Source organism: Anomaloglossus baeobatrachus, chromosome 2, assembly GCF_048569485.1.
Source record: "Anomaloglossus baeobatrachus isolate aAnoBae1 chromosome 2, aAnoBae1.hap1, whole genome shotgun sequence".
Classification (NCBI taxonomy): Eukaryota; Metazoa; Chordata; class Amphibia; order Anura; family Aromobatidae; genus Anomaloglossus; species Anomaloglossus baeobatrachus.
Genome location: NC_134354.1, coordinates 477,114,786 through 477,130,424, shown reverse-complemented (window position 1 = coordinate 477,130,424; position 15,639 = coordinate 477,114,786). Strand labels below are relative to the sequence as shown.

General features: G+C 45.2%; 1 protein-coding gene across 1 annotated transcript in view; it reads left to right on the top strand.

Moving 5' to 3' along the window:
• The first annotated feature begins 1,605 nt into the window (after window positions 1–1,605).
• RABEP1 (rabaptin, RAB GTPase binding effector protein 1) overlaps window positions 1,606–15,639 on the top strand; it is a 111,276-nt gene continuing 97,242 nt past the window's right edge. Inside the window, exon 1 of the mRNA XM_075336386.1 lies at window positions 1,606–1,731. Coding sequence (XP_075192501.1) covers window positions 1,698–1,731 — 34 coding nt within the window. The 5' untranslated portion in view covers window positions 1,606–1,697. The remainder of the gene's footprint in view (window positions 1,732–15,639) is intronic.

Genomic DNA, 15,639 nt, shown 5'->3' with positions numbered 1-15,639 from the left:
TCAACGGAATACAATTATGTGAAGCACCTGTAGATTCAAGGTGCTCAACACACATGTAAATAATTCCTTGAGGGGTCTAGTTTCCAAAATGTTTTTTTTTTTTTTACTTTTTAGGTACATCAGGGGCTCTCCAAACATGACATGGCATCTGCTAATGGTTCTTTTTGTGTTCAAAAAGTCAAATGGTGCTCCTTCCCTTTCGAGCCCTGTTGTGAGCCAAAAAAGATTTCCACCACATATGAGGTATCGGTGTACTCAGGAGAAATTGCACAACAAATTGTGTGGCCCATTTTCTTTAGCTACCCTTGTGAAAATGAAAAATTTGAAGCTAAAGTAATATTTTTAGTTGGAAAAAGTAAAATTATCATTTTTTTCCTTCCATATTGCTTTAGTTTCTGTGAATCACCTAATAACCTTCTTGGATGTGGTTTCGAACAATTTGAGAGGTGCAGTTTTTAGAATTATGTCACTTTTGGGTATTTTCTGTCACCTAGGCTTATCAAAGTCACTTGAAATGAGATGTGGTCCCTAAAAAAATAGTTTTGTAAATTTGGTTGGAAAAATGAGAAATTGTAAATATACTTTGACCCCTTCTAAAAAATGTTTCAAAAATTGCGCTGATATAAAGTAGACACGTTGAGAGATGTAATTTAGTAACTATTTTGTGTGACATAACTCTGGTTTATGGGCATAAAAATTAAAAGGGTCACGTGGCAAGCCTGCATGTGTCACCACGCATCGGTTGATCTGAGCATCTGACATGCAGATAACAGGCGTGGGTTGATTGGGATTTAACGTGCGCCGGCAGGGAGCAGTGCGTCATTTCCCGCCCCCATCAGCGGCTCCGTGACGTGATTGTGGGGTGCCGGTAAGTGGTCATGAGGGCCATGGATTAGCTGATGACCCCCGTCTCTGTCATGACATAATCCCTGTACATGCTGAGGGCCGCCATTCACAGGTGACCAGCATTTCTGCTCTACTGCCCGGTTCTGAAGCATCGCTCTGGACAGTAGCAATGGGACATTGTCAACGTGCGCCGGCGAGGAACAGTGCGTCATTTCCCCGGCCCCATCAGCGGCTCCGTGACGTGATCGTGGGGTGTCGATGGGTGGTCATGAGGGCCGTGGATTAGCTGATGACCCCCGTCTCTGTCATGACGTAATCCCTGTGTGTGCTGAGGGCCGCCATTCACAGGTGACCAGCATTTCTGCTCTACTGCCCGGTTCTGAAGCATCGCTCTGGACAGTAGAAGCAATGGGACACTGTCAACTTCAAGTCCCCTGAGGGGAAAAGTAAAAACAGGAAAAAGTGAAAATGGCTCTTGTAAGAAGGGGAGGAAAAAAAACCGCGGAAAATGGCCGGGTGGTGAGGGCATGTTTCCCGGTACAAATGTATAGGCTTATTACTGCAGCATTTCCCTATACACCCCTCAGTGGAGCAGCAGCCCGGGGTGGTCGTGGTTCCCCCACCACAGCCGTCTACAGTAACCGCCATACTCAGGCGGCCCGGTCACTGTATCCGGGTGCCAGACAGTAACATGGTCTCCCCGAAGCGCTGAGTTCTGGGAAGCGTCACGTCCAGTGACGTCAGCACGCCGGCTGTCACGCTGTCAGGATGACGCGGTTCTGGAGGATGCCCAGGCCGAGCTCTGAACTGAACGTTTCCAGACACTGAGAGTGACCGGCTCGGCGGTCGGGATGGCGGAACCGGGGCTCGTTCCTCCCACGGACGGTGAGTGTGCGCTGCCTCTGCTCGTGTGGAGCCTAGACTGGCCGGGAATGCTTAGCTGTCCGGTGGGGGGACGGCTGCAGCCCTGCACCGGCTGGAAGCAGACACATGTCATGTAGTGGGTGACGCTGCTGGGGAGCTGCCCGTGTGTTATTGTCCCTGCAGCGATATGGTTCAATTTAAAGGGCACGCAGCATTACTCCTTGGTCTCTGCTGTGCATCATCTGAGCAGACCGCAGCCACAGTGGGTGATCAGGGGGCATCACTGGCCATTATATGGAATATGTGCACATCATGAGCTCTCACTGGCCATTATGTGGAATGTGTGCTCATCATGTGCTCTCACTGGCCATTACATGGAATATGTACACATCATGAGCTCTCACTGGCCATTATATGGAATGTGTGCTCATCATGTGTTCTCACTGGCCATTATACGGAATGTGTGCTCATCATGAGCTCTCACTGGCCATTATACGGAATGTGTGCTCATCATGAGCTCTCACTGGCCATTATACGGAATGTGTGCTCGTCATGAGCGCTCACTGGCCATTATGTGGAATATGCACTCATCATGAGCTCTCACTGGCCATTATACGGAATGTCCGCTCGTCATGAGCGCTCACTGGCCATTATGTGGAATATGCGCTCATCATGAGCTCTCACTGGCCATTATACGGAATGTGCGCTCGTCATGTGCTCTCACTGGCCATTATGTGGAATATACGCTCATCATGAACGCTCACTGGCCATTATGTGGAATATGCGCTCATCATGAACGCTCACTGGCCATTATGTGGAATATGCGCTCATCATGAACGCTCACTGGCCATTATGTGGAATATGCGCTCATCATGAGCTCTCACTGGCCATTATATGGAATGTATGCTCATCATGAGCTCTCACTGGCCATTATATGGAATGTATGCTCATAATGAGCCCTCACTGGCCATTATGTGGAATGTGCGCTCATAATGAGCCCTCACTGGCCATTATGTGGAATGTGCACTTATCATGTGTTCTCACTGGCTATTATGTGGAATGTGCGCTCGTCATGAGCTCTCACTGGCCATTATATGGAATGTGCGCTTATCATGTGTTCTCACTGGCCATTATATGGAATGTGCGCTCATCATGAGCTCTCACTGGCCATTATATGGAATGTGCGCTCATCATGAGCTCTCACTGGCCATTATATGGAATGTGCGCTTATCATGTGTTCTCACTGGCTATTATGTGGAATGGGCGCTCATCATGAGCTCTCACTGGCCATTATATGGAATGTGCGCTTATCATGTGTTCTCACTGGCCATTATATGGAATGTGCGCTTATCATGTGTTCTCACTGGCCATTATATGGAATGTGCGCTTATCATGTGTTCTCACTGGCCATTATATGGAATGTGCGCTCATCATGTGTTCTCACTGGCCATTATATGGAATGTGCGCTCATCATGTGTTCTCACTGGCCATTATATGGAATGTGCGCTCATCATGAGTTTGCTGAGTGTATGCCACAACTATAGACTTCATGACCCTATAACATCACACCGGTAAAAACCTGCTGTAAAACCTAGACCCCTGTGTCCTTATAATCAATTGTTTCTTTTATGGGATATTAATCTCTGCAGTCCTTTGGACTCATCGGTGCCCATGTAGGTGGCTGGATGGCTGTTAATTTCTCAATCTCCCAATACAATGTTTTGGGGTGAAATGTAGCGCTCTACTGGGCGGGCTCAGCCTGATTGTGCCCTCTCTGTACTGCATGCCAGTTAAGGCTATTTGCGCACTCTGCGTTTTTTGCTTCGTTTTTGCAAGTTTTTTGGGTACAGTTTAGGTTCCAAAACTGCATGCATTACATTCCCCAGCAAAGTCTGAGCTTTTTTTTTTTTTTGCGTTTTTGTGGTGACCACAAAGATGCAGGATGTCAATTCTTTTTGCGTTTTTCCCTGCATTTTTCACCCATTGAATTTAAATAGCGAAACACGCAGCAAAAAGCACAAACCCGTAGTTTTTCTTATGCGTTTTTGTGCGGGTTTTTTTGGGCCAAAATTGCTGCATCTTTGTGGTCACAAAAAAGGCAGCGTGCGCACATAGCCTAATAATCATTGTCAGGCGGGGTAAAAATACTAAACTGAGATCCAAAATTCCCATTGGTTGTATAAGTGTGAATTTACACGTCGCAGATTTCTGTTCTAATCAGCCATATGGAAATCCATGCACATGAAGAAACTTAAACCCCTGCAGATGAATGGGATTGATCTTAAAGCGGATTTGTCTCCAGATTCCACAATGCAAACTGCTTATGTTATTAAAAAGAGCTCCTAGACCTGAAAAGACTGGTGTACTTACCTTTTTGAAAACGTATATACATATGTATAATCTCAATATTAAGATGAGCACTTTACGAGTTTAGCTAAAGTGTGTGAGAGCTGATGAGTCCAAATTAGAGATGAGCGAGCACTACCATGCTTGAGTGCTCTGTACTCTTAACAAACAGTTCGAGGCTCGGATGGGTGCGATTCGTGTGCCAAGTATATTTTGGAAGACCATGGGGAACTGAAGTATTTTTACAGATGATTTTCTGGAAAAATGATTTTTTTCCATTGTCTTTCAATATACTCTGTACACGAATCGCGACCATCTAAGCGTCCAACTGTTTGTTACGAGTACTGAGCACTCAAGCATGGTAGTGCTCGCTCATCACTAGTCCAAATGTCTTCACTCTTCACCCAGCCTGATAGCTGCAGCTTGTACTGAGCAGTGTGAGATCTCAGCAGGAGGAGGCAAACTGAGGAGCTGTAAGTCAGTCTAGGTGGGCAGTGAATGAGGGTCAACTTTCGTAGATGCATAGATTGAAGAAAATAAAAAAGGTCCATTAAGTTCAACCTTTCTCTTTCAAATATATATTGTTTATTGATAAGTTACCCACAATGCCATTTGTTGTGAGGAAATCATCCAGCCTTTTTTAAGTGCAATTTTAGTATCTGCCATTACTACCTCTTGTGGTAGGGCATTCCACAGTCTGACTGCTCTAACTGTAAAGAACCTTTACTATTTAGCTGCCGGAATCACCTTTCCTCCACCTGTAATGAAAACTCCATGGTCCTTAGTATGGTCTTTGGAAGGAATAAGTAATTTGCCCGTCCTCTGTATTGACCACTCTTTATATAGTATATGTTTTGTACATATAAATTACATTTTTCTGGATGTCTTTTTTTCTTCTAAGTTAAACTAGGCCAACTTTTCCAACCTTTCATTAGTGATGGGCGAACCCAAACTGTACCAGATACCTAGCATCCGTGCACCGACCCCGAACACAGAGTTCTCAGGGAACTCCATGTTACATAGTTACATAGGTTGGACCTAGGTCCATCTAGTTCAACCTTCCTCCACCAATTCTACATTTGGTCACTAAATCATTTATAACTAACAATGTGTGTACTGAGAAAATCATCCAGCCCTTTTTTAAAAGCTGTTATAGTATCTGCCATTACTACCTCTTGTGGTAGGGCATTCCACAGTCTGACTGCTCTAACTGCAAAGAACCCTTTCCTATTTAGCTGCCCGAATCGCTTTTCTTCCACTCGCAGTGAGTGCCCCCTGGTCCTTAGTATTGTCTTTGGAAGGAATAAGTCATGTGCCAGTCCTTTATATTGACCACACATGTATTTATACATATAAATGAGATCTCCTCTGAGACGTCTTTTTTCTAAGCTAAACATATCTAACTTTTTCAACCTGTCATCATATGGGAGGTCTTCCATTCCTTGTAGTCGTCTGGTTGCCCGCTTTTAAACTGACTCTAACTTCTGAATGTCCTTTTTAAAATGTGGAGCCCAAAACGGGATCCCATACTCCAGATGTGGCCTTACAAGTGATTTATAAAGGGGTAACAATACGTTGGGATCCCGGGATCTAATCTCTCTTTTTATAAACCCTAGAATCTTGTTTGCTTTAGCAGCTGCTGCTTGACATTGAGTGCTGCTGCTCAGCTTATTTGTAATGAGAATACCCAAGTCCTTCTCCTGTTCTGTAGTCCCGAGTTTACTTCCATTTAATGTATACGCAGCTATAGGATTACTCCGTCCTAGGTGCATTACTTTATATTTATCAACATTAAATCTCATTTGCCAAGTATCTGCCCATTCTGACATCTTATCCAGATCTTTTTGTAATATTGTACTATCAAGGTCAGTTTTTAATATCCTACATAGTTTGGTGTCATCAGGAAAGACTGACACTTTACTATCAATCCCATCCACAAGGTCATTAATAAAGAGATTAAAAAGAATCAATCCTAGCACAGATCTCTGCAGTCCCCACTGCTGACTATAGCCCATTTACTGCTGACTATAGCCCATTTACTGCTGACTATAGCCCATTTAGAGTATGTACCATTTATGACTACGCTTTGTTTCCTATTTTTTAACTGTAAGGCTGTGTGCTTTTTTCATGCTTTTATGCTGCTTTCTGCACCGCAGTGTAAAAGCATGCGTCCTGCGTCCCCAGCACAATCTATGAAGATTGTGCAAATTCCATCCGCACGTTGCATTTTAGAACACAGCGTTTTGGCTGCTGAAATATTTTTTCCAAAACGCTGCGTTCTAAAAAGTAACATGTCACTTCTTTTGTGCGCTTCGGATGCTTTTCCCACTCTGTCTATGGCAGAGCAAGCATCCACAACGCATGAATTCCGCTTGCACAATGCTTTCAAAATGCAGCTTTTTGGCTGCGTTTTGAAACGCACACGCAGTGACTTAAACGCTGCGGAATAGAGCGCAGAGACGTGCGTACATACCCTAACTGATCGGATTCGGCCACTCTGATAATTAAAAATAAATAAAGGAAAGAGAATGAAAATAGGGAATAAAGCAGGAGTGTTATACTTACCTAGTCTTCCGTGTGGCTGTAATACTACTTCCAGGTCTGATAATTAAGTCTCATGCGTATTCATTGCTTCCCCCGCCCACCGGCAGTCTGTGATTGGTTGCAGTCAGACGTCACCCCCTCTCTGTGTAACAGCGTTTGTGATTGCTTGGAATCACACATGCTGTCTGCGTCTCATAGTGGTGTAAAAATAAATTGTGATCCCCAGCGCAGATACAGGAAACGGCTGCAGCCCCCAGCCGTGTGCTTATCTTGGCTGTTTATTAAAATAAGAGGGACCCCATGTGGCTTTTTTAAAAAATTTACGTAAATAATTTTTAAATGCGCAGTCACCCCTCCCCTCAATTTTGATACCCAGCCATGATAAAGCCAACAGCTGGGAGCTGGTATTCTGAGGATGGGGAGACCCATAGTTATTGAGCCCCAACCTAAAAATAGCAGCCACCCATTATTGTCGCATCCATTTAGATGCGATAATCCCGACACTTTACCCTGCTCATCCCGATTGCCTTGGTGCGGTGGCAATCGGGGTGATTTTAAGGGGTTAATGACAGGTCACACCTGCCATTAAATCCTAGATTAGTAATGGGGGTGTTTGAGACCCCCCCCATTACTAATCTTTTAAGTAAAAACCAATAAACACAAACAAAAATTGGGAGTGACCGCACACCGACTTTTTAAAAAGATTTCTTTAAATAATTAAAAAAAAAGCTGCATAAGGTCCCTCTTATTTTGATACACAGCCAAGACAAGCGCACGGCTGGGGGCTGCAGCCTGTAGCCATATGCTTTATCTGCGCAGGGTTATTATACAATACCTTTTTGTTTTCCTATGCATTACTATGTCAATCATAGGCAGCATACAGATTACACCCTTATAATCACAAGTGCTATTGGTGATCTTCATGGATCTATAGACTTGTGTAAGTAATTTTGATCTGTGACTCCGATCAAAAACAGACATGTATCAGTGACATGCGGTCTGCAAAAAAAAAATACGGACATGGGAACAGCCCAATAGATTGTAATGGTTTACGTACTTGCTCTGTTTGTGGAAAACCTTTTGTACAATTAACCTTCGTCCGGCTGAGTAGGTACAATTGTAACTACCATATTCCGTTTTAAAATTGCAATACATTTTTTTTTTCCAAAAGCCGTAGAGGGCTGAAATTTCGTGACATCTCAGGAGTTTTGGTCCAGATTATATTGGCCAAATTTCAATAAAATATCTCCACCCCCTTCCGAGATAAGGGGTCGCTGTTAACGTTGTAAAATTATGCAGCCTGACGAAGGTTAAGGCTGGAGTCAGACTAGGGTATGCATCCATGGGAGTAGGACGACTGCTATCCATATGGTAATCTGTGTGTTTTGTTGTTTTTTTTGTTTTTTTTTGTTTTGGTTCCCCTCCCCTTGGCTACCATCTGCATGCCATCCATATGCAAGATGTTTTTTTCTCAGCAGCTATTATTCTACAATCATTTTCAGGACCATTTACAGTGTCCTATGCTGTAAAAGAAACAACTGCACACAGATGATCCTTGTGTCGGACGTTTTTTTTCGCGCATATAGACTTGCATTGGGGAGACTCGTTCGATATACATGTGCTTTTTTATTTTCCCAAGCCCTATTAGGCTGTCTCTGCACGCTGCATTTTTTATGTGTATTTCATGCTTTTTTTTGACCATGCGTTTTTCATGCTTTTTTTTTGATCACCAATGGGTGAAAAAGCAGAGAAAACAGCAAAAAGAATTGACATGCTACATTTTAGTGGTCACCACAAAATACAGCCCAGAATAAAAGCAACGTGCGCACAGCAAATCTGACATCTCATGGACTTTGCTGTGGAAGGAAAAGCATGCAGTTTGTGGTGACTGAAAGGTCATCACAAAATGCATCAAAAAAGCTTCAAAAACTGCCACGTGCGCATGGGGCCTTAGAGTTGAGGAATAAGGCCTAGGACACACGGCATGAAAATCGGTGCGAGTGGAGTGCGATAATACATCACATTCCACTTGGACCAATATTAGCCTGTGTGCCAGCTCACATGAGCGATTATTTTCTCAGCCCTAATCAGACCGAGAAAACAATCGCAGCATGCTGCAACTGTAATGCGATCATTGTTTCTCTTGCACCCATACAAGTCTATGGGGCGAGAGAGAAATCGCACTGCACTCGCAGTACAGCGGTGTACCACGATGGCAATAGCCGGCTACGGAGGAGCGAGGGAGATAAATCTCTCCCTTTCTTCCTCAGCGCCGGACTGCCCCCCGCAGCAGATATCCACTCGCAATTCTATTAACTTAGGAAACTGTAAATTGTTTTGTTTTGTTAAAAACAGATTGCACACTGATGTCAAATGAGGAAAAAATGAGTTTTCTGGCTGAAATTCCAGTTCTCCTTTTTTTTTTTTTTTTTTTTTTAAATTTTTTTAACATGGTGAACTTAGCTTTAAACCCATGTTATTCATTCCATGGTAACTTACGCTACATTCACAAGCCAAAAACTGAGTTAATAATGGCTACAGACTGTTTCTGAAGGCAGGAACAAAAATGAGTGAATGTATATTGTACATTGAACTATTCTCAATAGATTTCAGTTTGATTTTTCAACAATAGAAATGAAATACAAAATACAATGTTATTACTAGGTAAATTACGTTACTTTTTGTGTTACAAAAAACCCAAAACACCCGGATACGGTCCGGAATCCGGCCCCCATATAAGTTTATGGGGATCAGAATTTAGTGATTAAAAATGGCGGTAGAAAGGATAAAGGAATGGGAGCGCAAGCGGTGGACTTACGAAGGCTCCGACATGGCTGTACGCTGCTCTCAGACCTCGCATTTACTTCCTGGGCCGCTAATTACAGTCAGACGTGCCCCCCCCCCCCCCCCCCCCCCGAGTGTCAGCTGACTGCATCCAATCACAGGCACCAGGACAGACAGCTGGTGGGCAGGGAAAGCAGTGTAACTGAAGGAGCCCATACACTCTAGCATCTACCATGAGCCTAGAATGTACGGACTCATTCCAGGTTAGTGGGCGTGACTGGCTTGGTTAGTGGGCATGATAATGTTTCCTCTCGTCCACCATTATCATGCAAGGGGGGCTTCATACCACCCCCCCACCCCCCCGTACTCCACCTATCTGGGACTCTCACCCCCAGAGCCTGGATATACACAACTCCATGCCCACATGGACTTAGAAAAATAATGTTTATTGTGGCTAGAAACATCGGACAGCATTTTGAACACGCCTCTATCATGGGATAGAGAGCGTGTTGAAATGACGTCATATCTGGAAGGAGCCCATACACTCTAGCACCTACCGTACGTATCGTGTTATAAAAAATATATAAAACAATCGCTACAGGGTCTCCCACCCCCTTCCCTTCACTACCCCCGTATTCTGATATCGAGCACAGATAAAGCACATGGCTACAGCCCCAGCACTGCGCTTATCTTAGCTGTGTATCAAAACAAGAGGCTTTTTTTTTTATATTTATTTATTTAATTTAGGCTATGTTCACACTAGAAAAATGATTTTTCTTAAGAAATTTCTTAAGAAATTTCTTAAGAGTGCACCTGTGTTAAAAAACGCACCAAAAACGCACCTGCGTTTTAGGTCCGTTTTAGGTCCGTTTTAGGTCCGTTTTAGGTCCGTTTTTACCGCTGGTTGCTCCCTGCGTTATTGTGCCAATTATCTATGGCAAAAAACGCAGTTAGCTGCAGAAAAGAAGTGACATGCTCATTCTTTTTCTTAAGAAAATCTACTGAAAGAATTTTCTTAAGAAAAAAACGCAGTGTGTGCACAGCTAATTTTTTTTGCCATAGGTTTTGCTGGGGAATGTCTGCAGAAAGGTTACAAGAATTTCTCAAGAAATTTCTGCAGCAAAAACGGACCCAAAACGGACCCAAAACGCAGGTAAAAAACGCAGTGTGTGAACATAGCCTAAATCATTTTAAAAAATGACGTGCAGTCCCCCCAATTTTGATACCCAGCCATGATAAAGTCCGACAGCTGGGGGCTGGTATTCTCAGGCTGGAGCGACCCAGCCTAAAAATATCAGCCTCCAGCCATCCGGAATTGTCGCATCCATTAGATGGGACAAGCCCAGTGCTGTACCTGGCTCTTCCCGTTACCCTGGTCAGTGGCAATCGGGGTAATTAGGGGTTAATAACAGCGCACAACTGCTACTAAACCCTAGTTTAGTGATGGCACAGGCGTCTGAGACACCCGCATCACTAATATGTAAGTGAATGTAAGTAAACACAAACACCGAAAAAATCCTTTATTTGGAATAAAATACAAAAAAGGCCCCTCTTTCACCACTTTATTAACCTCAACACGCCACTGCTGGTCCGACGTAATCCACACGAGGTCCCACGGCGATTCCAGCTCTGATACATCTGAATATCACAGCGAGCCGCCATAGAGCAGCATGACTGCCCACTGTGCGTGCAGAATGAATGAGCTGTGATGAGCGATAACTGGATGCAGGCAGACACCATCACATAGCCTGGGGGTGCGTCTGACTGCAACCAATCACAGAGGCAAGCGAGCGATAATGAGCGGCCCAGGAAGGCCGCAGGAGCAGTGTACAGCAGCGTTGAGCTGGGCCGGAGCCTCAGTAAGTATGAAGCTCTCGCTTCATTCTTATTTTCTTTATTTTTCCTTTTATCTTCTTTTTGTTAAATTTCTTGAGTGCCGAATCTGGATCAAACACCCGGAATTTTGGGTCCGGCACCCAGTTAACTTTGAAACCGCGCAGATCTGGACTTTTACAGTCCGGGTCTGCCCATCCCTAATCATGACGCATTATCCTCCTGGCTCCGCTGATGGCACTTGCTATACTATGACACCCGGAGGTGAGAATAGAAGAGGAGAGGGTGGCACCTCAGTTTGCACCATCACCAAATAGGTGATTATCCCTACTGCTACTAATGATGGTAATCTGACAGATTGGGAGCACTGAGCAAGGGAGAGTAGGCAAAGATTACTAATTCTAGATGTCCCATGGTGATGGACTCACACAAGCGATTTCACCTGTATGTTACAAGAAAAGAGCCTCTGAAGACCTAACAAGTGCTTCATTAGGTGACCTGTGGATAAGTGTCCTCTTGCTGGCAGCCCTGGCTTTTCTCACCACCTTGGTCATCTCTGCCTGGCATAGCTCCTGTGCCATGGCATTTGTAGAGCCTTAATACATACATATATACATACATACATAGAGTAGCTAAGGGCCTGTTTTACAGGACCAGCAGAGTGAGATTTCTGGAATCTTATGTTTTCTGATTTAAGGCCATGTGCTCACTAAAAAATGACTTTTTCTTAAGGAAAAACTGGACCCTCTGAAAGAATCCCTGTGGGGTAAAAAACCACAACCAAATCCGCATGCGGTTTTGTCGCGGTTGTGGTGCGGATTTGCTCGCAGGTTGGTCCCTGCGGGTTTTTACCATTAATTAATGGCAAAACCGCAGGTACCTGCAGAAAAGAAGTGACATGCACATTAATTCTGCAGCGGAAATTCCACGGGTAAATCCGCAGGTATAATAAAACTCAGTGTGCGCACAGCATTTTTTTTATACCCATAGGTTTTGCCGGGGAATGACTGCAGAAATGTTAGACACATTTTCTGCAGCAAATCCGCAGCGTGTGCACATAGCTTAAACCTTCAAAGCGTAGTTCCTCGTCTGTGGCATGTCAATTCTTTCAGGATATTTCACTATTTCAGTTGAATGGGAATAAGGCACAAGTAAAAATACATCAAAACTGCGTGGATTTTACACAGCGTTTTTTCAGCATAAAAATCTGTTGCCAATTACTTGTGCAGATAGCCTAAGGCTATGTGCGCACGTTGCGTTTTTTCCCTCGGAAACGCTGCGTTTTCAGTGCCAAATTGCATGCGTTCAGCTTCCCCAGCAAAGTCTATGCGAAAGCTGAAAAATCAATGCACACACTGCGTTTGTAAACGCAGCGTTTTGGATGCCCAAAATCGCTGCGGGAAAAAAAGCAGCATGTCACTTCTTTTGTGCATTGTAGTTGCGTTCTCCACCCATTGAAATCAATGATGTGGGTCAAAACACAACCAAAATGCACTTGGACTGCATTTTTGTTGAGTTCCGCATGCTTTTTTGACAGAGAGAGAGACTTTTCAGTCGCTCTCTGTCAATGTCGGTCAATCTCTGTCTGTGGATGTCGGTGAATCTCCGTCTGTCGGTCGGTCTCTTTCTCTGTCAGTTGGTCGCTCTGTCTGTCTCTCTGTCGGTCGGTCTCTCTCTGTCTGTCCCACTCTCTGTCCGTCGGTCAGTCTCTCCCCCTCTCTCATACTCACCGATCACCGGCGCGGCACTGCACGGCTGTCACACTGCTCCGGTGACTTTTCCTTTTTTGAAAATGCCGGCCGCTCATTATTCTATCTCGTATTCCCTACTTTCCCTGCCCACCGGCGCCTATGATTGGTTGCAGTCGGACACGCCCCCACGCTGAATGACAGCTGTCTCACTGCAACCAATCACAGCCGCCGGTGGGCGGGTCTATATCGTGCAGTAAAATAAATAATTTTAAAAAAAAAACGACGTGCGGTCCCCCCCAATTTTGATACCAGCCAGGGTAAAGCCACACGGCTGAAGGCTGGTATTCTCAGGATAGGGAGCGCCACGTTATGGGGAGCCCCCCCACCCTAACAATATCAGCCAGCAGCCGCCCAGAATTGCCGAATTCTTTAGCTGCCATAGTCCCAGGACTTTACCCGGCTCATCCCGAATTGCCCTGGTGCGGTGGCAATCGGTGTAATAAGGAGTGAATGGCAGCAGGCTATAGCTGCCACTAAGTCCTTGGTTAATCATTGCAGGTGTCTATGAGACACCCCCAATGATTAACCTGTAAGTGAAAGTAAATAAACACAATCACCCGAAAAAATCCTTTATTTGGAATAAAAGACAAAAAAACCCACCCTCTTCCACCATTTTATTAAAATCCTCAAATACCCCTCCCGGTCCGACGTAATCCACACGAGGTCCCGCGACGCTCGTCAGCTTCATGTAGCAGAGCTGACAAGAGCGGTCACAGACCAGACTGCTCTCTATCAGCTCCATGCAGCAACTGAAGTCAGCCGCGCGATCAGCGTTGAAGTCAGTCAGGTTACCCGCGGCCACCGCTGAAACCTTCAACTGTGACAGCAAGTCACCCGACTGACTGAAGTGAGCTGCGCGATGAGGTCACAGGTGAGTTGCGGTCTCAGGTGGAGGAATCCAGCTGACCGCGGGTAACCTGAGTGACGGCAGCGCTGATTGCTTCAGTCACTCAGGGGATTAGCGGTCACCGGTGAGTTCTTCATGGGTGACTGCTAATCAGGACGCCACACACAGACAGAGCTGCGGTATGACAATGAAGTCGGGTGAAGTTCACCCTAGTTCATTCTCATCGCGCGACTCTGTCTGTGTCTGCCGGCATGTAGCCGAGCTGGATTGCCGGGGGAACGCAGTGTCAAAAATGCATCCGTTGTGGATGCATTTTTTTTTTTACAAACGCAGTGTCCAGTCTGCCAGAGGGTGCGCTCTTTTCTGCACTGCAGAGAACGCAACGTGTGCACATAGCCTAATACAGTATCTTCTATAGATTGCTGGGTGTTATGGGTTATCACTGTATGTGTTTGCAGAGCTCGGTGACCTGGTGTGAATAATCTCGCTGCCCACGTGTCATCCACAGACAGAAGATAATGACATCTTGCAGTTATATTGTAATTCTGTCCTCCGCTCACACGTGTACACTTCCATGTCTGTAACACTGCGCACACCTCATCTAATTGGTGATATGCTGCACATTGTCTCCTAATTATAGTTGTGGTCATTGCTCAAGAATTAGCTTCCATTTCTTCTTCATGTGTGATTGCTTTGTCATTCCTTTTTTTTTTTTAAATTCTTTATTTTAAAGACCGACACGAGAACATACAAAATAACCACTGTTCCACAAAGAGCAGAAAAACAGATTTCAAATATTTAACATTGACATATATCCCACCCTTCCGCTCTCCTGTACATATCTAATAACTGCAACTGCTCGAGTCAGTCCCATTTTAATCCTTTTATGAACCAACCCAACATGGGTAGAATACAGAACATAGAAAGAGAGGGCAAAGCCCGAAAAGAATTTAGAACCAGGATAAGAGAAAAAGGTAGAGAGAGATTAAAGGGGAGGGGAGAGTAGGAGAAGATAGTGGGCAGAGAGGTGAGAGAAAGGGAAAGCGAGAAAAGAGGAGAAGAGGAGAAGAGAGAGGAAAAAAAAAAAAAGGGGGGGGGGGGGAGGGAATGCTCCACCAGAGCCTCACAGCAGCCGTGGAGGAGCGAGTAATCTGGCGTAATCCGCCGAGTAAGTGAACTCCAACCATGGGAGCCAGGTCCTGCGAAAACCTTCCTGACTGTCATTGAGAGAGGATGTCAGGTCCTCCATGTGCCTTAGGTCATTAACCCTTGCAACCCACTGTGCCAGTGTAGGGGGGGTAGTAGACTTCCAGCCAAGCGGGATACAAGACCTGGCGGCCATTACCATAAACCTAAGCAAAGAGCGCTTGTATCTATGAGCCGGGAGTTCCGAAAGCTGTAAGATATACAGTTCCGGACCCAATGTCTCAGCCGTGCCGGTCACCAGTCTAGTTACCTCCCTCACTCCTGACCAAAACCGTTGTAAAGAAGGGCAAGACCAAAAGATGTGCACGTAGTCACCCTCCCCCGAACCACACCTCCAGCAAACGGGATCGACTGAGGGGAATATCCTATGAAGCCTGGTCGGGACTCTATACCACCTGGTCAGAAGTTTGAAGTTGGCCTCCAACATTCTGGAACTGACCGAGGTTTTATGTGCCAACATTAGGACGTTGTTTCGCTGCGTGTCTGACAAGGTCGTCCCAAGGTCCCATTCCCACTGCCGCAAATAAACCGGGGTGGGCAAATCACCCGGGTCTGATAGCAGATTGTATGCCAGGGAAAGTGAGTGCCGCAGGGCCCCCTCTCCCAAGCACAATTTTT